This window comes from Bos javanicus, chromosome 16 (assembly GCF_032452875.1).
Source record: "Bos javanicus breed banteng chromosome 16, ARS-OSU_banteng_1.0, whole genome shotgun sequence".
NCBI classification, from domain to species: Eukaryota; Metazoa; Chordata; class Mammalia; order Artiodactyla; family Bovidae; genus Bos; species Bos javanicus.
Genome location: NC_083883.1, coordinates 20,641,140 through 20,668,386, shown reverse-complemented (window position 1 = coordinate 20,668,386; position 27,247 = coordinate 20,641,140). Strand labels below are relative to the sequence as shown.

The 27,247-nt window shown below is 39.3% G+C and overlaps 1 protein-coding gene across 6 annotated transcripts in view; it reads left to right on the top strand.

Annotated features, from left to right (window-relative positions):
• ESRRG (estrogen related receptor gamma) overlaps window positions 1-27,247 on the top strand; it is a 695,806-nt gene that overhangs the window by 622,050 nt on the left and 46,509 nt on the right. For all 6 annotated transcript variants that reach the window (XM_061382197.1, XM_061382199.1, XM_061382198.1 and 3 more), the window contains 2 exons: window positions 3,472-3,582; window positions 7,669-7,830. In XM_061382197.1, the coding sequence (XP_061238181.1) occupies window positions 3,472-3,582; window positions 7,669-7,830 (273 nt within the window). The remainder of the gene's footprint in view (window positions 1-3,471; window positions 3,583-7,668; window positions 7,831-27,247) is intronic.

Here is a 27,247-nt window from a genome sequence, read left to right as displayed (position 1 = left end):
TGGAGTGGGGTGCCATTGCCTTCTCCCAGATGTATAGCTAGACAGTAGTTTATCTGCCCACACACTGCAATGAGGTGGGGCGGGTTGGGGGTAATAAGAAAAAGAGGAAAAAGGAGAAAAAGAATAAATGTAAGAGGGAGGACACGCTTTTAAATTTGGAGGGAGCATGCAGGGAGTAATATGAGTATTTCTGTAATTCATTGTTCAAAGTTGAGAGGAAATGCACAGTAATAAAATTATTTCATAATAGTTAAAGGATCTGTTCCTCCAAATACAAAAATAATGTACAATATATAATAAAAGTTGTGTCAGTAAAGAGTATTCATTTTTTCTTCGTGATGTTTAATAACTGGTTTTCAGTGTTGCACTTTTCCCCTGAACTTGGGCCAGTTGTCTAAGCTGGCTGGTGGCTCTCGTGTGGTATGTATGACTATGTCAGAACTGTTTCGACTGGGACCTTGAATCCAGTCTTTCAGCCATAGTCTTCTTCCACGTGCCTTCATGACAGACAAAATCCATTGTCAGAAACGCACCAGCTCTGACCCCTGTATTTGAAAATATGTAGAGTATTGTTCAGCATTTGGCAGTGTGAGGCTGTATTGCACATGGTGAATGCATGTCTTGACAAACACCAGAAGCAAATCTTGGAGTCTAAAACCTAACTGAGATGTATTCTATGAGCTTTCTTGGTTCTTTTTTTTTTTTTAATTAAAAAAAATTTATTGGAGTATAGTTGATTTATAGTTTTGTGGTATTTTCTGCTGTACAGCAAACAGAATCAGTTATACATATACATATATCCACTTTGAGATTCTTTTCCCGTATAGATCATTATAGACTTGAGTAGATTTCCCTATGCTAAAAACAGGTCCTTGTTGATTATCTATTTTATATATAGTAGTGACAGCTTATATATAGTATGTCAAGCTTTATGGGTTCTAACAATTTTGGTTATTTTTAAATGTTTCCTCCTTTTCTTAGCTTTAGTCTGCCATTGTCTTTCTCTCTCTGTTTGTTTCATCCTGCCTTCTCTTTACACCTTTAATCATATCACATTAATGTCCGCATTGTATTGGACTTAGATGCCACACGTGCTATGATACCACTCTGAATTATGTATGCTTTGAATTTCCTAAACTCTTACAATGAAACACATTTGAATGGATCTCAGATGAACAAATAAAATGTGGACACATTGTGTAAATTGGAAAACTATCTTGGGGAAAGAAAGAAATGAAAAAACATGGAACATGAATTAAAAAGCGGAAAAGGGAGCAAGTGTTAAACTTTAGTAAATAGAGATACAATAAAAATAGAACATTAAAAATTAGATAATCAAAGGGGTAAAACTCTACTATAGGCTCAAAAGTACTTTAAAAGCAACAGTCAAGAAATACAGTTTCTTTGTGACTCACTAGCACTACTGTTTTCATTAAATACTCCTCTATCCATGGAATTCTCCAGACAAGAATACTGGAGTGGGTTGGGTTGCCATTTCCTTCTCCAGGGAATCTTCCTGACTCAGGGATCGAACCCTGGTCTCCTGCATTGTAAGCATATTCTTTACCGTCTGAGCCACTGGGGAAGCCCCTAAATACTTAGATACTATATGTAATTTCTTCGATTTTTGCTATTTATTTATCTGAATCTACTGTCATTGCTCTTGAAGTTTTCTCTTGATTTCAGTTAAACTATGCTCAGAAGTTTCAGTTTGACATTTCAGGCTTTATCTAGAACCAAGTGTGTGTTTGTGTTTATCTCTAAAAGGAAATCAGCTCTTAAAGTGGTATTATTAAGATAATATGAAAAGTTGTATTTTTCTTTAGCTCATGGATTGATAATCACCTTTAACATTCGAGTGTATATATTCACCTTCAGGATTCACAAAGAAACACATCAGCCTTTCCCAAACTGTTTCATTTAACTTAGTTACCCCACAATCCACATGTGCAACATGATATTGATAAATGTTTCTAAATCAGGATCTTTGTGACATTGGCTTGCAAAACATTGCATAGTCTGTATCTCCCTTTGAGAGTTTTACAGAGGTTATTTGTGTGTTAAAAGCTCTGAGAGGTCCTTTGGTAAAATAATAATACTGAGGATGCTGTTAAACTATGTCCTAAACAGTTTGTGTGTGTGTGAGAAATACCAAAATACAACGAACTGTTTGGCTGAATTTATTAATGGAGAGTGTTAATACTGTTTTTTTAATCAGCTAAGGTACAACCTAAGAGCACAGAAAGAATCTCTCACCCCTCTCTTTACTCCCAGGTTATCGTCTCTATTTGATAAAGATTTATATGGTTCTACCCTAAACTTTGTAATTATAGACTGGAAGCCAGGTTATTATCAAGCTCTTCCTCACCACTCCTCCATGTAAATGAGACATTTCTTTCTTTTTAATTCCTTTCTTTTCCTTTTGTTCCTTTCCTTAATTTTGCTGACCCACTGCCAGCAAAACCTCCCAGAATCTTGACCCAATCCATCACTCTTGGGGAAAAAGTGTTACTGCCAGTTTCCTTTTGCCTACTTTCTAGCTTCACGCTTCATCTCTGCCCTCCTAACAAATCCCCTCTTTACCATCCTAGCCTCCTGAATTCTTTCAGGAATCTCCTTTTTCTATCCTGTGTTCAGTCCAAACCTACTCTCCGTTTTCTCTCAATTAAAACAAAATACAGATGTGTGGCAAGATGTAAATAACACACTCTGTCTGAGACATGTTGATGTTAGAACATGGATCTCATCCTTGGATCTCATCCTGGGTATGGGATTCCTGCTCTCCACAGCCCGTGGAAGTTTTCAACTCAGTTCACTTCCACAGGTCCATGTGGAGTCCTCTGATAGACAGGGGTGGATTCGACGGCTTTGGATCTACCCGTCTACTCGACCCCACACACTGAGCTTTCAGGGGTGACTGATGAAGAGGACTGTTGTTTAGTTGCCAAGCTGTGTCCGACTATTGCAACCCCATGGACTGTAGCCCACCAGGCTCCTCTGTCCATGGGATTCTCCAGGCAAGAATACTGGAGTGGGTTGCCATTTCCTCCTCCAGGGGATCTTCGCGACCCAAGGATGGAACCTGAGTCTTCTGCATTGGCAGATGGATTCTTTACCACTGAGCTTCCAGGGAAGCCCATGATGAGGAGAATACACACTGCTAATGGAGGAAACAACATTAGCACCAAATTCCAGTTTCTTTGTATTAATTCTCAAGGAAAGGTGCCTTTTCTTTGGTGTGTAGGTGATTTTGATGGCCTTGGATACATGTCTTTCAGCTTGGGCGGCGTCTCTTCCAGATTTGGTTTCCAATCTCTGGCAGTCTTGGCTTAACCATCACATTTTTTTTTTTAACATTCCTCTAATCCGCCTGGACCATTCAGCATTCTATTCTCTGTTTACCTCTATGTATTTGATTGGTCCCAAAGATAGTTACCTCAACAGTAAGTTAGTGCCTGTCTTTGCCCACAGGAGTGCGTCTTGACAGAGTACGCGGAGGACGGCAGAAGTACAAACGCAGAATAGATGCGGAGAACAGCCCATACCTGAACCCTCAGCTGGTTCAGCCAGCCAAAAAGCCATGTAAGTACAGCAGACACGTCTGGCTTTCCAGCACACGACATCCTCCCAGCTGGCTGCTCTCGATACATTAGTTTTGGCATGCCCATTCCTACTGACTCCAATGAGGCTTCTCTTCCCTAAGGGGGGTAGGGGGGGTCTGTGGCTTTATTCCCAGGGACTGCCTTTGAAGAGCAGTAGCAACTCAGCTGATTATCTTTTTCCCCCTATGGCTTTCTTGTCCCCTACCGCCCCTCCCCACTTTTTTAAACCTAGTCATTTTGTAGAAACATTAAGCATACTAAGTCATAGCTTATATGGTGTGACTTTTACATTTACAGGTTATCTTTATTTTCAGAGGTACATAAAACAGATCATACCACGATCATTAGTTCATTGGAGCTGTTAGTTTCAGATTTCACAAGAAAGTGATTTTTGTAGTTTTCACTAACTAAATGAGTTTGACTGTTCAACCTCCCAATGAAAATACATTAGGAGCCTCATTAATTTGGAGCTATGGAAGGTTAACACACGAGCCAGCAATAGATTAAAACAAGATTGAGTCCAACTAATAACAAGCATAGGTTGGTGGTTCCATTTCAGATGTCCTTATGGGCTTTATGAATTATTTTTTAAAAGCCCATTGATAACATCCAGTTGCAGTTTAAAATAGTGATGGGTACATAGCTAAAATGCAAGCCCTGTTCTGTATGTCATTAACTAGAATATAGATACATTTTTTTAAAGAGATAGAATATAGATCAAGGTGGTTAACTGTATTCCAGTTTCGGAAAAATCAGTTCATGGCTGTATAGTAAGTCCCTTACATACCAACCAGTTCCATTCCAAGACCCCATTTGTACATCCAATTTGTTCATAAGTCCAACAAAATTAGCCTAGGCACCTTACTAACACAGCTATGTAGTGCTGTACTGTAATAGGTTTATAATTCTTTTCACACAAATAACACATAAAACAGACACAAAAAATAAATAAAACATTTTTAATCTTACACTATGTTGCAAAGTCCAGTAGTAGTACAGTACAACAGCTGGCATACCGAGGCTGGCATCAAGTGAAGAGGCAAGAAAAGTTGCTGACTGGAGGAGGGAGAGGCGGTGGGAGATGGTAGAGCTGAAGGATCGTCAGCAATAGGAGATGGAGGGCAAGCTGCAGTTTCACTCAGGCCAGACATTGAAAGTTTGCAACTTGAAGGTTCACATGTGGGGGGCTTATTGTAATGCAAAAGAGCTAATATTTTAGGATGTTTAGGCACAGAGTTTATACGAGGCACTGAAAAGTGCTGCGGTGGAAACGTTTCTCCTATTTAGCTGTCTCTGGCTCAGAAGACACAACTGGCCCTCACCAGAGGAAGTTGCAGCTAGAGCAGGTCTAGAAAAGACACAGGTCATTTTTGATCAGCTTTGAGGGGAAGAGAAAAAAAAATGTCCTCTCTCGGACTCTCCAGGAGGGGGCGCTGCTGTGTGTCATCCATGTGAGCATATGGGCATCTGTTAAGTAAATAAAACAGACCCTGAACTGTAAATGAAAGGACATTTTAGCTATGTCAAAGGAAAAACAACCAGTTTTACATAAAATTAAAGCTTAAGTGAACATATGGCATAGTTTCCTTTTGCCTTTCCAAAAAACATTATGTTGATTATACCTTCAATTGTCCAATCTGGCATCTTCTCCTCAGCCTGCATAAGCTGTTTGGCATTCTGCGAATACAATCTAGGACTGCATTAAGCAGATTTTGCACATTAGAATCAAAAACTTTCTGATAATACAATAAAATGCAATAAACACTAATGCTTAATTTCATTAGAGGTTTTGTTTTCCTGGATTCAGTAAATGTCCAGACTGGCCATTTCTCATTCATTTTCTATGAACGTTGACTGACACCATTGATGATTTCCTCTACTGAGAGAAGAATGAGCACCAGCTCATTCGTAAGTCCACAGGGTAGAGAAACATCTATGGTTTTCAGCTTAAACCTGGGGAATCGGGAGGAGGCTTGTCAAGTACTTTGAAGGAGATTACAGCAATTTCAGTGAGCTCCACTGGTCTGAGATAAAAGAGGACTCCTAATAAATCATTACTCATTATCTTAAGGCCTCTGTGTTAATTTTCCTTAGTCCATCCAATTAGTGTGTTTTGGTAACAAACATTTATAAAACTTAATTTTCAGATCCTGTCAGATAAGTGTCAAGAGACTGGGCCCTGGCATTGCTGAGGAAGTGGCTGGGGGAGATTTCTGGAGCCTGACTGATTGTCTGTGTTCTACAAAAGCCCAAGAATGAAAATTGGGTTCTATTGATTCTAATTAGGGAAACATTAAATAAGCTTCACCTCGAAACAGTGCTGCCAGCTATTCCATTTTCTGAATGATAGGAATTTCTAAGCCTCCACCAAGTTTTTCTGGCCCCTCTGGTCAAGTATCCATTGACTTAGCTAAAAACAGGTAACATTTTCCCTGTACTAAAAAAAACTTGAATCACTATTTCCTTCAGTTACATTTTTGCACCCTTTATTATTGCATTTCCTTCTAGTCCTGAGAATCTAGTAGTTGCTGACAGGGTTTGTTACAATGTCAGAGCAATGAAAGCAGAAACTTTTCCAAGCGTAACTAAAAAACAGGGTGTTGTTTCTACAGCATATACAAGAAACAAATGTCATTCTCTGCAGATCCTGCAAATTAAAAAAAAAAAATCTCTATTTGAGCTTAATTTTTTTCTAGAAAGTATATATTTGGAAATATTTCCTCCCAAATCTGTGTTTTTAATTTGATAGTAATCGAATATTACTGCCAGGGAATATTGATGTTGATCATTTGAAATTAAAAGAATTCATGTGGCAGTCATAGTAATAAAAATTTTAAACTATATCAGAAAAATTACTAATTATAGCTTGGATAAGGATTCTTGCTGTTAAAGGAGACAGAAAGCTTTGTTTTCAATTCTAAGATATACTAAGTCTTTTCATTTTGAGTTTAAAAAGTTAAAAATTTAGAGGAAAAGGCAAACAGTGAACAGAGAAGAATTTTTGCTTTGACTCATAAGATCCCATTTAAGACCTTAGTTTTCTAGAGTAATAAGATGTAGAATATTGAAATATCTGGGTTTATTCTTACCTATTTGTATCGCCTCACTTAGAAGAAAGTATCAAATCTAAAACTATGTGTAAAAATTGGAAATAAGGCCAACAAGAAAATTAATTCCGTTAGCAAGGCTTTATAACCCCTTCCATAAACTCTCACATGGCCCTGAGCGATAAAACACATTTGATGTGATGCTTTCCATTTGTCTCTAGTGTTTACTTTATGAAGGATTTTAAAAACGTATATCACAAATTTCGGACAGATAGATCTGAACCAGAGAGTGAACTAAAGACAATAGATGATAAAAGAAGACTGAAGAATGAGACGCTCAGAAGAGAAAACACGGTCACTTTTAAGTAGGAGTGTTTTTCTGGAAACTGACATTGGCTCTATTTGGAAGATGGGCTGGGTGTGTGGAGAGGAGACAGGAAAGACATTCCTATTGAAGGCATCCCACAGAGATAGAGTTATACAGTCAGTAATTCACCCAGGCAGAAGGGCTCTGACCTTTGCTCTTTTTTAAAGGAATTAGGACAATTAATGACTTTTATGCCCATTAGGTCTACGGGCACTAGATCTTTGCCTTCCACATTGCGTTCTACATTTCAGGGGTTTACGTAGAGTTTTATTTTAAAACTGCTCTATACTATTTAATCTGCTTCCCCAAATCCCACTTAAGAATCAAAGAGTAAACCCAGAAAGCGTCTAACTCCTCTTATCTGTTTGCTATAAAAAATTTCATTACAGGACAGATGCTTCATTCCAGCAAAGGCAGGTAAAGCCAAGGAGAAGCAGAGGGCTATCACGACTGCAGCGGCTTATTTCTTGCTGTGGGTTTTCCGAAACACTTTAATATACATATATTGAACCATAAATGGAATATTTGGGGTTGATTATAGGCTATTTGAGGCTTTGGGTTTTTTTCCTTTCAAAACACCACCTAGTTTAGAATGTGTAAAAAAGAAATGATGCTGCTAGTGATCCCGGAGTGCTCTGGTCTGATCCTGCAGATAACAAGATTGTCTCACATTTGTTGGTGGCTGAACCGGAGAAGATCTATGCCATGCCTGACCCTACCGTCCCCGACAGTGACATCAAAGCCCTCACTACACTGTGTGACTTGGCTGATCGAGAGTTGGTGGTTATCATTGGATGGGCGAAGCATATTCCAGGTACATTTTCTGAAATGAAAAAGAAATGTTTGCAATTAATCCCCTAGGGTGTATATGTTGATTTAGGCCAATTCACAGTTTTCTCATTAAGAGTTTTAAATTTTACTTTTTTTAAATTTATATATTTAAAAAAATTTTTTTTTCTTTTTGAGGGGGCCACCTGGCAAGACATGTGGAATCTTAGCTCTCTGACTAGGAATTGAACTCACATCCTCAGCAGTGAAAGCACACAGTCCTAACCACTGGCCTTCCAGGGAAATCCTGTTCATTAGGACTTTTTTTAAACCTTTACATTTGTCATACTTAATTTAGAGCTTTCCTATCCTAATAGAATCATAAATCTTTTTATAGCTATACCATCTTGAATGCTTGTTCATTATTTTTTCACACATGAAGGTACTATTATTGCCAACCTCAGATAAATAGAATATAAGTTGTTAAAATATTTTTTACTCCTTTTAAAGTCTGTTTTAGCCTAAGAAAACACTTTGGCTTTTTCTTTTCACTTTAAAAAATGTTTTTTTTATCAAGAGTAGTCTAGATCCCATTTTTCCTTTTAAAAATCACTCATTTTGTCATTTGTAGTGACGATTTATACTGAATTGCTTTTCATATTTGCTTATTGCTTTGGTTTACAATGAGATATTTACTATGAATTTATACATAAATTACAAACATAAATGTTAAACCTCATAAATTTTCTGTTATTATAACTTAAGAGTAGTATTTTAAAATATCCAGTGACTTTTCTTTCCAGACCCATCCTTAGATCAGTGAACATATTACCTGATCACAAGGTTTAAGAATTTTAGTTGTCTACTTGAATTATTGTCTGTTTGAACTCTGATCTTCAAATAGTTTACACACAAATTTTTGGATGATGAGCCATGTTTCTTTGGTAGAGTGAACTTATTTCTGTCTCCTTAAACTAGTTTGTCTTTATGCTTTGAATGCTACAGTAATTTCTTTAATCAAATTGATGGAAGTCCCTTTCCCAGCCCACACTGAAACCAATTTATTGGTCATGATACGCCAGCTATGTTGCTAACAGTCGTAACGAACTGTCAGGCGATATCGCAGTGAAGCTAATTTGAAGTCATTAGGTGTGCAGCGTTCAGGCGACAATTTGTTACAGTGCTTGGGAACACAGCTGACATTTCTGAATGGCTTTGTTCGCTGCAGTTCTAGATGAGGCCAAGCAAATTGTAAACTAATTTAAACATCACTCTGTATTATACCAGCTACTTTGTCTTACACTGTTTGCTAATAAAGCACCCCAAATTAGGTCAAAACTAGTTAAATAGGTGAGCTGGAGTGTGGTCTGTAGCAGATACCTCCACAAGGGTCACTACATCTAAAAGAAAGATGGAAATTTGATCGTGTGGATGGTTGGTTTGCATTTGGATTATGATCACAGCTGACAGATTTTCAGGAAAAGCAAAAAAAGAAAAAATAGGATATGCTAAAAGATGGTAAGACATTGGGAATGGTAGCAGGGGAAAAAGCTGGAATTTGCCTAAACAGTTATATGAAAACTTATTTTGAAGGAAAGTGTTAATGAAGCGATTTAAAAGAAACACAACTAAGATTTGTTGAAGAGCCCATATATACTTTTAAAAATAACCAATATATAGTATATCATTTATATTTATACATGCTGTTACTGCTGCTAAGTCGCTTCAGTTGTGTCTGACTCTTTGCGACCCTATGGACTGTAGCCCACCAGGCTCCTCTGTCTATGGGATTCTCCAGGCAAGAATACTGGAGTGGGTTGCCATTTCCTTCTCCAGTATTTATATATACACACACATATATTGTCACAAATTCAAACTAGTATTATTCTAAGCCAGGCTTTCTCAGTCTTGACACAATTGCTGTTTGGAACCAGGTAACCCTTTGTTGTGGGGCCTGTCCTGTTCCTTGTAGGGAATTTAGCAGCATCCTTGGTCTCTACCCTCTACCATCCTCTGGTACCTTTGAGTTATGACAAATAAAAATGTCTTCAGACATTGCCAGATATCCTCTCGAGGGGGCAATATCAACCCCTTCTTCCCCAGTTGAGAATCATTGTTCTAACCCAGGAATTAGATATTATTTTGCTTAATTCAAAGATAGGGAGATCTGGGGCAGAAGGAGGTATTAATAAAAGCACTTCCACAGGTTCACAGATGCGTCCAGAGCCTTCAAAGCCCATATTCATCATTGCTTCCTGGAGTAGAATCTGTGTATTTTAGTTCCCCAGTTGATCACCTTTGAGAGAATTAGTTCAAAATAATAGCAATAATGTTATCATTATTCATAGCATCAAAGGATATGTCATTCTGACACCACACCACCCATTCTTTCAGAGAATTCTGCCCCAGTTCTCCTTAAATTAAGAAATTTACTAAGCCTGTATTTTGATACTGTACAGACATTCCATAAAGACGACCAAGAAGTCAACAGTGCCTGCTGATGCTCTCCGGTCAGGAAAAGTCGGTGATAAATTTGTGGGTCCAGTTGTGTATCTAAGTAGAAATGTCAGCTTACAGAGGAACTTGTCACAGTAAAGGGGCTCTGGTGACTTCTGTGAAGACAGTAACTTTAAATAACTATGAGTAACAGCATTTCCAGTGGTGGAAACAATTGCTGTACGATTATGTGTTCAGTCTTAAGCGGAGGCTTAGAATTGGTGGGGGCTGACGTGAGTCTCTCTGCCCAGCAAATGCCAGAGGAGGTTGCTGTGCACTGATGATTCACAGCTCTGGTTTTCGTGATACCCGGAGGGTGTTTTAAATGATTGCAAGGAGTCTCTTGGCTTTTCAGAGAGGGATTAGCAAACCACGCATTCACTGAAATGCTAACAGTAAGTGTGCCAGACAGTGTTTTGAGGTGGAAGAGAAAGATGCTGTGATTCGAGCTTGCTGCTCTACGTGCAAGCCGGGTTCAGGCTGCTTGGGCATGGCGGCAGCGTGCAATGTGGGATGGGAGGGTAACGCCTAAGAGAATATAAAGACTGAGGTCCCATTTCTGCCTCAATAAAAGTAAAAATGTGTTTTTGATACCATGACCTAGTCCTGATAACTGGGGTCAGAGCTGGAATTAAAGCCAAATCAGAACTGAAATTTCACTTCAAAACTGTTATGTTTTTAATGCTTGTGTGAAAATTAAGTGAAACCTTTTTTTAGAATATACTAACATCCAAGCCTTTGCTCTCTGTATGTGACTCTCAGTTTGTGGAATCACACACACATGTAGACCCACATGCTTTTTCAAAATTAAGTTTAGCATCTCAGATAACATCATAGCCTTTCTGCGTTGCTGGGAAAGTATTTTCGTATACTTGTTTTGCTCCGTAAAAAAGTGACAAATTCAACAAAAGCAAGTACTGAAGAAAAATACATAGGGAGTGGGTTTGTTTTTTTTTTTTTAAATCAGTAAATAGAATTAGTTGACTTACTTTAATAAATCACATAAATGGAAAGTGTGTTGTTCTGAAACATGACCATACTTTATCTCTAGAAGCAAAAAGATCACAAGGGCTTTAGAAAATGCTTGACTTTAGTTGAAGGAGCATAAGGGCACCAGAACAGATGATGGTGCCCTAATAGCCCTTTTTAAGAATGACAGGGCCCCGCCATTAGCATCCTTTTATATCCTTGGAAATTGCTCAGGCCTCGCTTTTCTGGTTCCTATCTGCCTGACTCTTTTTTATTTCTCTTTCAATTTCGTCCGCGCTCGGATAAGCGCATGCTAACACAATATGATTGAGCTGTAAAATGGAACGCTGTCGCCTCTAATCTCTTTTATGTAGATACGGAGGTCTTGCACACTCCACTTCATTCTCTCTCCATTGTTGGCCTTTTTTAGAATGGGCTGCCAAGTAATGGAGGCTCCGTCAAATATTAGAGCTAGGTTTCACACGGTGTGATAAGACGATTATCAGTCCAGCAGTCAGATCTGTTATTGTCCTTTGGGCTTGATTAAAATATTATTTTATACTGTAACTTTGTTAGTGGAATGCAGAATGTGCTTCGTCAGATGGTGCTTAAAAAAGCATCACCCATATTAGCTGACCTATATAAGTGGCTTAAATATATTTATGGATCTTGCCAGATGGATTACTTTAAAAGAAGAGAAAGGTATTTGAACAATTAAGTGAATGAATGTACATTAGAAGCTTTTTTTTTGGTTCCTTTATCAAGTATGGCAAATTGTCAGGTGGGCTTGTTTAATTTTAACATGACAGGTTAAACAGTTCCTTGCTAAAGAAGGAGGACTCTTTAAGTTTGGGGCCTCTTAGTCACATTTTTAAAATAGTGTCTATACAATGGCATTAAACAGGAAAGGAAAAAACCTGTAATTATTTTCTTCATACCAAACGAAGGCAGGAAATAATAAGCTCGAAAAGCAAGCCACACTAGGAAGATATGAGATAGAAAACTCTTTACATATAGTTCTTTATTCATGAAGAAACAGAAATCTAACATAGAGAAACCAGTATTCTCCATTTACTCTGATACATTGTTTACTAACACATTTATTTACTTAGGAAAATGTATTAAAATTGCTCATTGAGTTTTTTTTAATAGTTTTCTCAGTAAAAGTATTTAGAGTTTTCTGTAAATGAAAGAAATCTCTAAAGAAAATGAACGAACTATTTCTACCCTAGGATATAAATCTTTTGAGAGAATACACAAGAGCATTTTGAAAATGATACTTTTTAAAGAAATGTTTATTGTCCTAGTGCATTTGATGTAGAGACAAATTTTTAAGATTGTGTCATCCTCCAGACAAAGTTGTGAAGGTTTTGTTTTTCAAATGCCGGTTATTTATCTTAAACTGCTTAGTACCAGTACATGCTTTTGATGTGAAAAAGCACATATATTGTGATGGAAATAATTACTGTAAGCCTATGTTTCCATCTGTAACAACAGTATGTTTCATGTATATGTGTATGTGATCATGGTTTTGTATGCAAAAAGTGGCATAGATGACTAAGAGAGTTAGGTTATGTATTGTTTTAGCCATTAAGTCGTGTCTGACTCTTTTGTGACCCCACAGACCATAAAGATGTTCACAGAGACCTCTCCTCATCATTCAGTGCCTTTGTTTGTGACCCAATGCACCTTGGGGCTCCCTGTCCGTGGGATTTCCCAGGCAAAAGCTGGAGTGGGTTGCTGTTTTCTTCTCCAGGGCATCTTCCTGACACAGGATCGAACCTGAGTCTCCTGCATTGGCAGGCGGACTGTTTACCACCGAGGCACCTGGGCAGTTGTGTTGTGTGTTAGTCGTTCAGTCATGTCTTACTCTTTGTGACCCCGTGGACTATAGCCTGCCAGGCTCCTCCGTCCATGGGATTTTCCAGGTAAGAATACTGGAGTGGCTTGCCATTTTCTTTTCCAGGGGATCTTCCTGACCCAGGGATCAAACCCGGGTCTCCTGCCTTGCAGGCAGACTCCTTACCGTCTGAGCCACCAGGGAAGCCCCTATGGTATATATAAAAAGGACCTAATATGCTGTTTTGGATCTATAGCATTGGCACTTGAAAAATATATTGTTGATTAAAAATATTCATAGCATGAGACTGTTAATTGGCTCTGAGGCTCCACCTTCCACCCCATTCTATAACTGAATTTACATGTAGTTGTGATTTCTACTTTGCTATAAGTGAATTAAAGTGATTACAGCTCTTTTCTTAGGGTTAATATTTCTTATTTGCATGTAACAGTGATTTCCGAACTATAAAGTCATTGAGTCTTTTAGTTAAATGGAAAAATTTTAAATTGAAGATCTACTGTTCTGGCACTTAATAAGACTATTTAAATTATAGCTAAATTCGATTATAAGATAATCAGAAGTTATATTTAATGCACCTGGTAGTTGTATACCTGGGTACCTGTAGTTGTGGTTTAATACATGTAGAATAATTCTGAAAGTAAAATCAGAAAACCTGAGCTGTATATAGTTGAGTACTATTTTGTAAGTTGCATAACTGGTCTAACCGTTAGTTATTTTGTGAAAATGAAAAGGAAAAGAATACACATGCAAATTACATACATATGCATAATTAATTTGCACATTATAAAGCATGATCTAAACGTAAAATATTCAGTGTTCATTTTATTATCTAAGAGACTGCACATAGATTGTCATTTTATTGTAATTAGAGGCAAGTGATCCAAAAAGTTAGTATTCATAAGAGCTATTTCAAAAAATATTCACGGCAAACATCCGTTATAGTAGAAAGGGAGGGAAAGGTTATTTAACCAAGAGGATCATTGTATGGATATTGTCGTCATGCTGTCCTAGGTGAGCAGGACTATCAGCTTCAAATACTCTAGTTTGTCCTCCTCAGCCAAACCTAAAATAACTGTGTTGATCAGTTCCAGAAGTCACAATTGTGATAAGGAGAAAGGAACAAGTTGAAAACTGTTGTGAATAAGATAATCTGCAATGTCCCCGAGAGATTTGTTCCTTTTCTGCAGCTCCCCTTGCTATAAAGGAGGAAGACCAACAAAGAAGTTTTGAGGTTTCCCAGACAGAGACTCAGTTCCTGAGACACCTCAAATGTTGTTAAAGATGCTCACAGAGACCTCTCCTCAGTGTTCAGTGCCTTTGTTTGTGACTGAACGTACAGTGCAGTCACCATGCTGAATTACCTGTGCTCACATGACCTCTGTTCCAGCATTACTTCTGCTGCGTTACTAGGTGTCCCCCAAATAGATTTGCATTTCCACTCATAGTCATGCCACCATGTACCTCTGATCAAAGAAGGATCATAATTTCATAGCAGTCATGAATACAGTTTAAGCATTTGACTGTCAGCTATGGACTTAGTACTATGCTAGGTACTGTGAGGGTTATTAAAGATACAAGTGACCTGATCTCTACCCTGAATCATGGGTCTTTGTCTACAGAAATTTCTGTGTATACATGTGTACACTGAAATGTGATCTTCTTTTTTCTTGTGAGATTAAGCTTTCAAAGGTCTTCCCTGATGGCTCAGGTATTAAAGGATCTGCCTGCAGTGCAGGAGACACGGGTTCAATCCCTGGATCAGGAAGATCCCCTGGAGAAGGGAATGGCAACCCACTCCAGTATTCTTGCCTGGAGAATTCCATGGACAGAGGAGCCTGGCGGACTGTAGTCCCTGGGGTCACAAAGATTTGGATGTGACTGAGTGACTAAAGCATGTACATAAGCTTTCAACACAAAAATAACTAATATCTATGTAGTTTATTATTATTTACAAAGCATGTGCAAGAACTTTTATTTGGTGTCTACAACAGTTTGGCAGTTTAATTCTTTTTTTAAATTATTTATCTTTAATTGGAGGATAATTACTTTATAATTTTGGGTTAGTTTCTGCTGTATATCAACAAGAATCAGCCATAGATATACGTATGTCCCCTCCCTTTTGAACCTCCCTCCCACGTCCCATCCCATCCCTCTAGGTTGTCACAGAACAACGAATTTGAGCTCTCGGTGTCATACAGCAAATTCCTACTAGCTATCTAATTTTACATATCATAATGTAATTCTTATTACCTTCACTTTATAGATGAGCAAACTCTTAAGTCAGGAGGTTTCATTCACACTGTTAGTAATGTTACTAGAACCCATAGACTATTTAGCTTAAATCACTTTTTGCCAATAGCTTCATTAGGCCTTTCTCACCCCTCTTCATCTATCTACTTTCCCATACTTTTTTTTTTTTGTCATTGTTCCAGATTATCTACCTGCCTTTCATAGCAAGTTTAGGCAAATGTAACATGTTTGCCTTATCTTTAAATTTTGTTTATTAATTTATAAAATGAAAGGAGAATGAAAATAATTGAAGAGGAAATGTATGACACACTTTTAAAATCAGTCAAAACCAAGGTGTTTGGTTGATACTGTATCCTTTATATCCCTGATCACAAATTTTAATGAAACAAAGTGATCACTGAGTAGCTACTCAGCTGAATAGTTGGAAAAGTTTTTAAGTGATTGGTTGCTAAAATGAAGGCTCTCCCTCCTTGACTCTGTTCAGATTCACTAGATTGAAGATTTCTCTATGCATCATATCCTAAAATATGGTATCGTTTTCAGGCAAGTAATTGTAATTGTGAAGCTCTTTTGAATGATAAGGGACAGGATGAGTTCTGTCCTTCATTTCATTGTGTATCAGAAGCCTGAGGGTTATCAAAATATTGACATCCTATAGATCTGACCCAACTCATTTCTATTCTGGAATTCTGTTTGTTTATAAAGCTGTTGCTTTTAGGTTCTTCTGAAGGCTGCTTGATGAGTTCTAGAGAGAAAGACTTTTGTGTCTTGTGAAAAAATTGTTGCATGGAAGCCAGTGTAGTTAGCATAACCCATATATGCTTAAATGCGTCCTTAGAATCTTTCTCCACTTGTAAAAGAAGAATTGAAGGGAGAAGTCTGAACACGATGCCGGCGTGTTTTTGTTTCTCCCTCTGCTCCTCTGTGACCCTCTCCCCACCCCTAATCCCACCTCCCTCCTGGGGGCTGGTCACACGTTTTCCCCTGCATCCCCCTTGGTCTGCCTCAGCCAATCTCCAAATGAATGCATGTCTATAGTGGCCTTGGCTTTGGCACTCTGGATATATTGATTAATAGTTGCCCTAAGCTCCTTTTAGCAAATCAAATTTTCACTTTTAGCAAGGATTTCGCCTCTGATTTATTCAGCAAAGTGAAATGCACTAAATTGACTTTGACATTCAGGGAAAATGGCTGAAAAACAAAGAGCAGAGAAAAGAGATATAAATTATGAGGCAGTTGGAGACTTCAAGCATCAGAGAAACAGTTTTCTGTAGAATGCCGAGTAATTTGAAAGCACTTTTTTAAACTCACAGAGAAGAGGTTTCTTCAAAAAAAAAAAAAAATTAACTGCTGAGTTTTCTTTTTGAAAGAGGGTGTATGTATTACTCAGCTAAACTCAGAATTTCTGGTACAGTGCATTATATTTTTTAGATAAAAATAGCTATCTATGTAATCCAAGATTGCCTATACCTAATGAATTTATGAAAGCTAGGACACAGCCTAAATACTTTGGAAGAAGGAATAGTCAAATCATCCACATAGAGTGGAATGGTTAATTTGAAAGTGTGAATGCTGTATAGTTGTGTGTGTGTGTGTGTGTGTGTGTGTGTGTGTGTGCGCACTCACTCACACATGTGCGCCAGGGCGCATAAGGAATGGGGATTTTGTATCACCCTGAAATTCCAATAATTTGTCCACATCATGCGAAGAACTGACTCATGTGAAAAGACCCTAATGTTGGGGAAGATTGAAGGTGGGAGGAGAAGGGGACGACAGAGGATGAGATGGTTGGATGGCATCACTGACTCAATGGACATGGGTTTGAGTAAGCTCCGGGAGTTGGTGATGAACAGGGAGGCCTGGCGTGCTGCAGTCCATGGGGTCACAGAGTCAGGCACAACTGAGCGACTGAACTGAACTGAACTGAAAGAGAATTCAAAATAATTTTGGTTCACAAGCCATAGAAAAGCCAGATAACTGTGGTCTTCTGTTTATCTTTTTCCCAAGAGTGCCCACCTTGGCTATGTTTTTTAAGTGACTAAGTCAGCCTGCTTCCTTGTTAGACCAAGCTCTGGTGAATAAGTGAGCTTCAGGTTCAAGATACAAAGTGTGGTTTTGATGTGTAAAAGGAAATGGTGTGAATGTGGATGAAGCAAAGAGGAAAGAGAGTTGAACTGAACTCACTGCGAACATTTGGGGAAGAATGAAAGGCATGAGGAGTATCAGGGTGTATTCTCCTTTGGCCTCTATGGGACTTGCCAGATCTAAGTTCCTGACCGGAGTGGAACCCACGGCCCTTGCAGTAGAAGTGTGGAGTCTTAACTTCTGGACCACCAGGCACGTCCCAGGAGTACTTTTGAAATTGTGATTCCCTAGACTGTTGGATAGCCTTTGCTGAGGGGTTGTCAGGGAGGTGGGACAAGAAGGGGGAGGGGAAATCTGCCGCTAGCATTTGCTGTTCATTTACCTTTTCCTCTTCCTTATGAATTTTCCTTATTAACCAAAGTCAGGGTCCACACAGTCAAGGCACCGTCCTCCCTTTAACTATGCTTTTTCATTATTCTCTTTTCTCTAATTTTCAACCCATGTATGTCCAAAGTGGGACTTCCTGGGAGCCTCAGTGGTAAAGAATCTGCCCCCCATTGCGGGAGCCGCAGGAGACACAGGTTCGATTCCTGAGTTGGAAAGGTTCCCTGGAGAAGGAAAAGGCAACCCACTCTAGTATTCTTGCCTAGGATATCCCATGGGCAGAGGAGCCTGGTGGGCTACAGTCCATGGGGTCACAGAGTTGGACATGACTGAGCAACTGAGCGTGCACACACATGTATGAAGTCACCCACGCTATCCACATCAGTGGTATTTTACCAATCAGACAATACCAAACATGAATGTAAGCTTATGACTTCCCTAAAAGCTGAAAAGTGAAAATGTTAGTCAGTCAGTCATATCTGACTCTTTGTGACCCTATGGACTGTAGCCCACCAAGCTCCTCTGTCCGTGGAATTCTCAAGGCAAGAATACTGGAATGGGTAGCTATTCCTTTCTCCAGGGATCTTCCCAATCCATGGCTCCCTCCCCAATTCAGGCCACTTTTCAGCCATCATAAATGACTCTTCATTACAAGAATCCAACTAGAAGAATGTATTTAACCAGCCAAAATCACTTTGAAAGTGAAAGTGAAAGTCGCTCAGTAATGTCCAGCTCTTTGCAACCCCATCACTATACAGTCCTTGGAATTCTCCAGGCCAGAATACTGGAGTGGGTATTCCAGGGGATATACTGGAGTGAGATCTCCAGGGGATCTTCCCAGCCTAGGGACTGAACCCAGGTCTCCCGCATTGCAAGCGGATTCTTTACCAGCTGAGCCACCAGGGAAGTCCCAAAATCACTTTGATTGACCAAATTTTCTAATAAGTGAATGGTATATGATAAATAGACATTATATGTCCATTTGTTTGTAAGCACCTTAATATTTCTCTTAAGAAGAAAAATGTTCTGTTTTGCCAGAAGAAAAAGTACTATGGTTTTCTCTGAAACAATCAACCACTTTTATTTTTGTCAGCTTATATATTTTTTTCCCTCCAGCAAGAATCAGGAATGATGTACAAAGTGTACAAGCCCCAAGTCAAAGGGGTATTCAGCATTCATTTTATACTTGGATCTCTTAATGTGCAGTTCAGTGTTATCATTATATGACCTAAAGATACTAATGCATTGTAATTTAGTTAAAGAGAAAAATATAATGGATAAATACCACCTCTTGTGAATTCTAAGCGCTAGAGTCAATGCAACTTAGTTCATCCCGCAATTTTATGTGTCTCCATTAATCACATAACTTTGCTTCCAATAAGAAAATTATATTTCTGTTGCCTGAATGGGCAATTAAGTCCTCACCGCATATAGTTAATATTACAAAATCAAGAAGGGGAAAGGACCAGCTTCTTCCACTGGGTTCAGATTAAGGCAGTGGATGACTGGGCGTCCAGGTCAGCAGCACAGCCTGTATGAATTGAGAGTCATCGGAGCCCAATTAAGCACCGTACCTCAGGGGTGTCTCTGAAGAGTAGCCCCCTCCTCTGTGTATGAAGGGGGTTCACACCTGCTTAACCTACATTAGGGAAGGATTAATTACCTGACGTGTGGAGCCCCCGCCGCCAGTCAGCATGTTTGTGGCAGGACACATGGTGGCCTGGGCTGAGGAGGGAGTAGGGGAGAAGGAGCCGCTGGGGGCTCATGGAAGGACTGACTCCTCCTGATGCGGTCAGCACTTTAGGGGGAAAAAGTAGTCCAGCTGTACGTATTCTTGTGATTTTAAAAACTTTTTTATTTTGCATTGGGGTATAGCCAGTTAATCTGGAGAAGGGAATGGCAACCCACTCCAGTATTTTTGCCTGGAGAATTCCGTGGACAGAGAAACCTGGCGGGCTACAGTTCATGGAATCACAAAGAGTCGGATGCGACTGAGTGACTAACACACACACATAGCCAGTTAACAGTGTTGTGATAATTTCAGGTGGATAGTGAAGGGACCCAGCCTTACACACACAGGTATCCATTCTCCCCCAAACTCCCCTCCCAACCAGTGTCTTCTTATCATTTTCTGTGTCATGGCAGAACCCAGTGGCAGGGTGTCTGCAATGCAGATTTATAAATGTAAGAGAGAAATACCCTCCCAAAGGTCCTTTCAACTGTGCACGCAAACACGGAATCTGTACTTGAACATTGCAGATTTATGTCTGTGAACAGCTATGATGCTGAACTGCTAAACTGCTGTATCATAGACTTTTCCAAAGTTTAAAAAAATGTGCTTGCTTATTCAGAAAAATACCTAGAGGAAGTTTTGTGACATTCTTTAAAAAAAAATGTAATGATATCAAAGAGAGATCTCTTAAAAAATTAGTTCTTGGTTGGTAGAACTAGAATAAACCTTAGAGATCATTTGCTAGAACTTTCCATTTTAAGAGGAGATGCTGTATTGCAGTTTGGAGTTAGATATAAAATATCTGTATTTGCTACCTGCCATGAATGGAGGAGCCTAGTAGGCTGCAGTCCATGGGATGGCTAAGACTCAGACACAACTGAGAGACTTCACTTTGACTTTTCACTTTCATGCATTGGAGAAGGAAATGGCAACCCACTCCAGTGTTCTTGCCTTGAGAATCCCAGGGATAGGGGAGCCTGGTGGGCTGCTGTCTATGGGGTCGCACAGAGTCGGACACGACTGAAGCGACTTGGCAGCAGCAGCAGCAGTAGGAACTCAGTTTGCTTATGTATAAGATGGGGATGAGAATGATATAGCAACCAACTTTATAGGGTGCTAGGGCAAATCAATGCATTAATGTATTGTAAAGTGCCCAATCCAATATTTTAATTGTTAAGTGTTCATTAAATGTTAAATGCCTTTACTTGCACATTCACTTACAGACAAAAATGTTTAAGACCAGGAAAACTGAATGACTTACCCAAGGTCACAAGCTACTTAGGACATAGTTGAGACTAAAACTCAGTCTTTTAACTCCCAGTTGAATGCTGTTGATATTTATCATGGTCACCACCAGTTTTTTGGGAAAGAGTATATAAACACTCTTATGCATGGTATTAAATATTAGCAAGTTATCCTCAATGTTTTTTCTAATCTATATATATAGCACATTATATATAAACAGGAGTTTCCTTGGTGGCTCAAATGGTAAAGAATCTGCCTGCAGTACAGGAGACATGAGTTTGATTCCTGGGTCAGGAAGATCCCCTGGAGAAGGGAATGGCCACCCACACCAGTATTCTTGCCTGGAGAATCTGCATGGACAGAGGAGCCTGGGGAGCTGCAGTCCATGGGGTTGCAGAGTCAGACATGATTGAATGACTAACATACACACACATATAAGCATACATATATTTACATGGGCAACATAGACTTGAAGATAAACCAGTAATGAAAATATTATAGAAAAGTTATTTCTGTGTATTTTTTAAGCTGTGGACCCCACGGTATAAGCAGTAAGCCCATCTTTCTTTTGTTATTCTTTGATATAGCCTGGATATAATATCTGGATATATCAGATCATAATCTGAAGGATTATCAATCTAAAGGTTTAGCTTAGAATCTTTCTGTTTCATGCAGGGGTATATAGTAGAGAGAAATCATTGCTGAAGCTTGAGGTTGGTAAACATGACCAACAGCTTAAGGTGACCAAGCATTTTTCAATGGAAGTTCTTGAGGCAAAGCTAAGGGCCTGGATAACATAAGGATAAAATAACATGAATACACAAGGTGCACCTTACTTTTAGACCATCTCTGAGTGTACTTGCTATGCAAACACTGATGCTGTCTTTGAAAACAATGTCTCTTGCAAATGGGTATATAACGTTTGATTAAAATAAGCTTGTGGATAATCCATGGATTCTAATTAGCCTAGTCAGCGATCCAACCCATTATTCCCAGTGAGGATTTTAGATTTTAACATCTCTGTGTGTGCCATGTATGTTTAATTCAAATTTCCAAGACAACTTTATATAGTTACTATAGAATTGTTTATTATTTAATTTGAATCGGACCATGCTGTGTTCTTGTGGTTTAATCAATTTCCTGTGAGCTGAGGATGGGTGATGTGGTTATCTTTGAAACATCAACTATGATAGTTTTGGAGATCTGAATATGGTAATAAGTTCTGTAAATTCAATTTGACTTTTTTGCACACTTTGTAATATTCAACACCCCAGCAGAAATACTGTTTGTGATATATTTTTGTAGCAACTTAATGCCTATTCACTCACGCACTGAACAAAAATGTATATTGAAAGCCTATTCTATGGTAGCTCTTACACTAAAGTTCCATTCTACGGAGACTGTCTCTGGCTTTATTTAGTAAATGACTATGAGGCATAGTTGATCTATTATCAAAACTCTTTTTGAATTTTCATCTTAAGAATGGCTGCTTTACAGCACACTGAGGATCATGGTTTTTATTTTTCTGTCCTACATGTACTCAGGAAGCTTGAAGAAAGGCTTTGAGAATGATCGAAGTCAGGTATCAACCGCGTTCCTGATCCTTACTGCAGTTTCCCACTCTGTAGCACCCCTTCGTGTATTGTGGATATCAGTGATATTGTAGGGTCTCAACTGAGGGTCGGTGGCCGCCTCGCAGGGCTTTGATGCTGTTTTCAAACCACGTACGTGTGGTGGTTCTAAACCCACTTGGATGTTACGTGGTTAAACTCTCTCAGAAACAGTCTCTTTATGAATAGAGGCCTGCTTCACTGCATGAGGGAATATGACAGTATTTTTCACTTTAAGAAAAGCTTCTTCATTTACTTTGAAGAGGTGGAAGAATTTGGGCATAGAGAGCTGATGAGAGCTTTTTCTCCAGGTTGTTAAGGTCGTGTGGCATCTCCTGCTGTTCACTTTTGTTCTCCCCTGCAGCAGCACAGTTCAGGGGTGTGGGTTCCATGCTGCATCCGTACTTGGCTTGTTATCCTCTTATCAAGCTCTTAGCATCCCTTTGTTTATTTGAGGCGACAGGAAGACTGTGTAAAGGCTGCTTAGTCAGGGATATCAGCCTTGTTGGCAGGGGAGTGATTGCCAGTTGAAAAACAAGGCATTATTGCTCATTTTTTCCCTCTTATTAGTTTGATTACATTTGCAAATCAAATCAATCCATCAGACATGATCAGGCCTCGTCCGCATTTTAAGGAATAGTAATCTCCGTCTAATAAGATGCAAATGTGTCACATCGGTAAGTAACCAATAAATCATCGTCTTGTCTTTGGCAATCATTAAATATCAGAACCAACAGTCAATTTTTAGTATTTTCAATTTGCGATATGCCGCTGGAATATAAAGATAGATGGACGTAATTACACAAACCAAACACTATTTCAGTTCATTCCAGACAGCAAATTTAGTGGAAGGTATAACTGGCTTGTCATCACACTACATTATTCCTAGCGGTTCATGCAAAGTTCACAGACGAGCTTCAAATGGACATTGCTTTTTTTCAACTTCTAACAACGTCCGTACAATGGCAAGCAAACTTTGATGCGAGGACTTGTGCTGACTTCCGCACGGCTGTTGCACTCAGGTGCCAGCATGACAGGAAACATATGCTCTCTCCTGTCAGACACTGATGGCCGTGCCAGCTCCAATCTTCTCGATTTTCGATTAAAAAAAAATGAACCCACAAATGTAAAAATAAAGGAAAACAAAGAACAACCAGGAACTCTTCAGATGACTCATACCATCTCTTTGAAGAGTTTCCCTTGGAGGGAAAAAGTGAACAAAACCTTTATTTTTCTTAGTTTCACATTTTTAGAACCTCTCTGTTTGTGCAAGGTATTCTTTTCACCCAAGCCATTCTTTGTGGAGATGTGTGTCTTTGCAGCACCCTGATAAGAGTGTTGATTTGGGGCACCGTAGAGAAATGCTGGTTATATACGTGTGCTGTGCTAAGTCACTTCAGTCTTGTCTGACTCTTTGCAACGCTATGTCCATGGGATTCTCCAGGCAAGAATACTGGAGTGGGTTGCCATGCCCTCCTCCAAGGGATCTTCTCAACCCAGATATTGAACCTGTATCTCCTGTGTCTCCTGCATTGGCAAGTGGATTCTTTACCACTAGCATCACCTGGGAAGCCTAATTTCATATATATACACTCACACACACATATACACACACACACACACATATACACATCATGTTATAATTCACAGTATAGTGAATGAAATTGTTTGGATGGAGTATCTGATCTGAATGCCTTTTCCCTAATTATACTTGCATAGCAGCTCAGTAACTTCAGATGAGCTGTGACAGTTCATTCATTCATTCACAGAAATTGTCTTCTCATACATATAGGATCCCTCTATCCCTCTCAGGCCCTCTTGGCTCTATTTATCCCAGTGCAAGCAGTGGTCATACGTTTCCATCCTTTCCCAATATTTTTCTCTTGTCTAAATCTCTTTTTATGAGTGCTCATATAAAAAGCTCCTTTAAATCATTGATCTCGTGGAATTTAAAACTTTCAACATTTCCTCTTTGATTTGTGTTTGTCATTAACCTCATCCAGTTACTGACGTTGCTTTGATTCTTTCTTTTCTCTGCAGAAGTCATTTGCCTTCTCAGTGAAAGTTGCTAAATAAGATATGAAAAACATATCTGCATGACCTTGGTTCACCTGCTACTTATTTTGGTGGCATTTTGAATCATCGCTGACTGATTCCAGTTTATCTTGGCAGATTTGTCATAGACTTTATAATTGAAACTTAGAGCTTAAGATTTGGCAAGGCCAACCCTTTGGCCTACTAGACCCCATTATTTGCCAGGAGAAGAGCAAACTCTTTGGAATGTTATTAATTTATTTTGACCAGGCTGTGTGGCATGTGGGATCCTAGTTCCCAGACCAGGGATCGAATCCATGCCCCCTTGCAGTGGAAGCATGGAGTCTTACTCACTGAACTACCACAGAAGTCCCTGGAATATTATTTAATAAGATCTCTTATTTAAAGTCAACAAAATTGAATTTTGTCTGTGTGACATATTTATTGTAAAAATGTTGAGTACCTTTATGCTAAGCACTCTGCTTGGTGGTGGAATATACAAGTAAACAGAGTAGAGATGATCACACAGTTGTCAAAAGTTGGATCTTTTGAAGGTCACAAATAAGCAAAGGGGCAGTTTTAGCATGGTGTTCTCAGTGCATTGATGGAGCAGCGCAGCATACTAGGGATACACCATGGTGGCAGTTTTAACATTGGGAATCAGGGAAGGCTCCTAGAAGCCTTGACGCCTTCTTGTATAGAAATCTAGAGAAGATGCATGTTTAGGGAGATATCAAGAACTTTGAGATAAGCATTAGCTTCCTTCTGTTAATAAAACCAGTAGAGTAGGGACTTCCTGGCAGTCCAGTAGTTAAGACTCTATTGGTCTACTGCAGGGGACACAGGTTCCATCCCTAGTCGAGGAACTAATCTCACATGTCATGCAGTGCTGCCAAAAATAAATGAATAGATAGAATAAAAATGAAAGGTTTGAATTAAAAGCAAACAATAGAGTAGGTTAAACAGGCTCATTTTTCATACTTTTGTCCCATTTGTTAGCAGGACTGGAGAACATCATTCACTGACCAACGAAGAACATTCTTTCAAATTTTAAGAAATTATAGGAGCTGGATTAAACTCTGATCGTAGGCAGGCCAGGAGCTTTCAACTTTAGACAAGGAAAACATGCACGAGCTTGAGGTAGTGGTCAAGACAACATTTTGAATCAGCAAAATCAGTTTCTTAAATGTCTCACATATATGCCTGCCGGATGCACTCTCGATGGCCATACATCTGAGCAAAATGGACCATCAGTTGATGAAAACCAGTTTATGCTGCTTCTGCAACCCTTCCTATCTCCATATCCTTTCAAAGTTAGTTGATTTCCAACATCCCTTTTCCTTTCTGCAAAACTGTTGTGAATTTTTAAAACATAGCTCTGCTCTTTGCAGGTGGTTGTTTTGCCAGCCAGCCCGTGTAGCTCCAGGAACCCTCTGTATTTGTATGTGTGTGCTTAATCTCTCAGTCATGTCTGACTCTTTTAGACATCATGGACTGTAGCCTACCAGGCTTCCCTGTCCATGGGATTCCCCAGGCAAGAATACTGGAGTGGGTAACCATTCCCTTCTCTAGGGCATCTTCCAGACCCAGGGATCAAACCCGGGTCTCTTGAATTTGAGGCGATTTCTTCACTATCTGAGCCACCAAGGAAGCCACAAGGAACCCCATCCAGGACAGCAATTGCCAAGAACCCCTTACGAGTTACAGCTGAGGAAAGCCGTGCAGCTCATGCCTTCTTTGTACCAGAACCTTATGCTCTCTCTAACCGATTTACATACCACCATGGTATGTTTAATTTGCTTTTTCATCAAATCAATAATGGGTCTAATTGAAAAAATTGGCAGTGCTACGTGCAGCCTAAGTACTGATCTCAATGTTTGCCGGCTAACGGCAGCATTGCAGAGCTCTGCGTCAGACACCTGTGTTATTGGTGCGCTCCCGCTCCTAATGCGTACAAAAACAAACATTAATACAGGTGGAGCATCTGCACCAATTGATCACTATGCTATGAGAATTAATCACCTGGCTTTCAGCTTGAAGAATAAAATTTACATCTCTAATGTATGAAATGTATTAACACGCACGCTTGCACCATCGACTTGGGCTGATATCAGCAGCCAAGCATGCACAGCCCGGCTCAGGTGTGTTCCGCTGGACCTTTGGACCTGCAGGTGCAAATTCAGAACCAGGTTTTAAACACTTGATAGGTGTTTTTGAAATTTGAGACTTTTGGGTGAATAATGATTGGAAATGATTGGGCAAGCAGGACTCCACGATGCTTTGCACCTTGGAAATGTGCCTTCACAAACAGTATGAGGACCCTGTTCAGGTTGAGATTTTATTTTCTCATCCCAATCTTGGATGAATCTCGACAACATCACCGAGGTAGAGCTACATTCACTGAGCACTTACTAGGTGTCAGGCTAATTGTTTTGTATAAGTTACCTCAGTTACTCTTCAAAGAAACCCTGTAACTAAGTATCACCTCTGATGCTATTTATTGAAACATAAGTAATTTACAACATTGTGGTAGTTTCAGATGAACAGCATAGTGACTCAGCACTTGTACACATTATATTCCATTAGAGGTTATTATAAGGTAGTGGGCATAGGTCCCTGTGCTATACAGTAGATTTTTGTTGCTTATCTGGTTTACGTATAGTAGTTTGTTTATGTTAATCCCATACCCCCAATTTGTTCCTGCCTCCCATCCCCTTTGGTAACCACAAGTTTGTTTTCTACTACTCTATTTCTGTTTTGTATATAGATTCACTTGTATAATTTTGCAGATGCCACA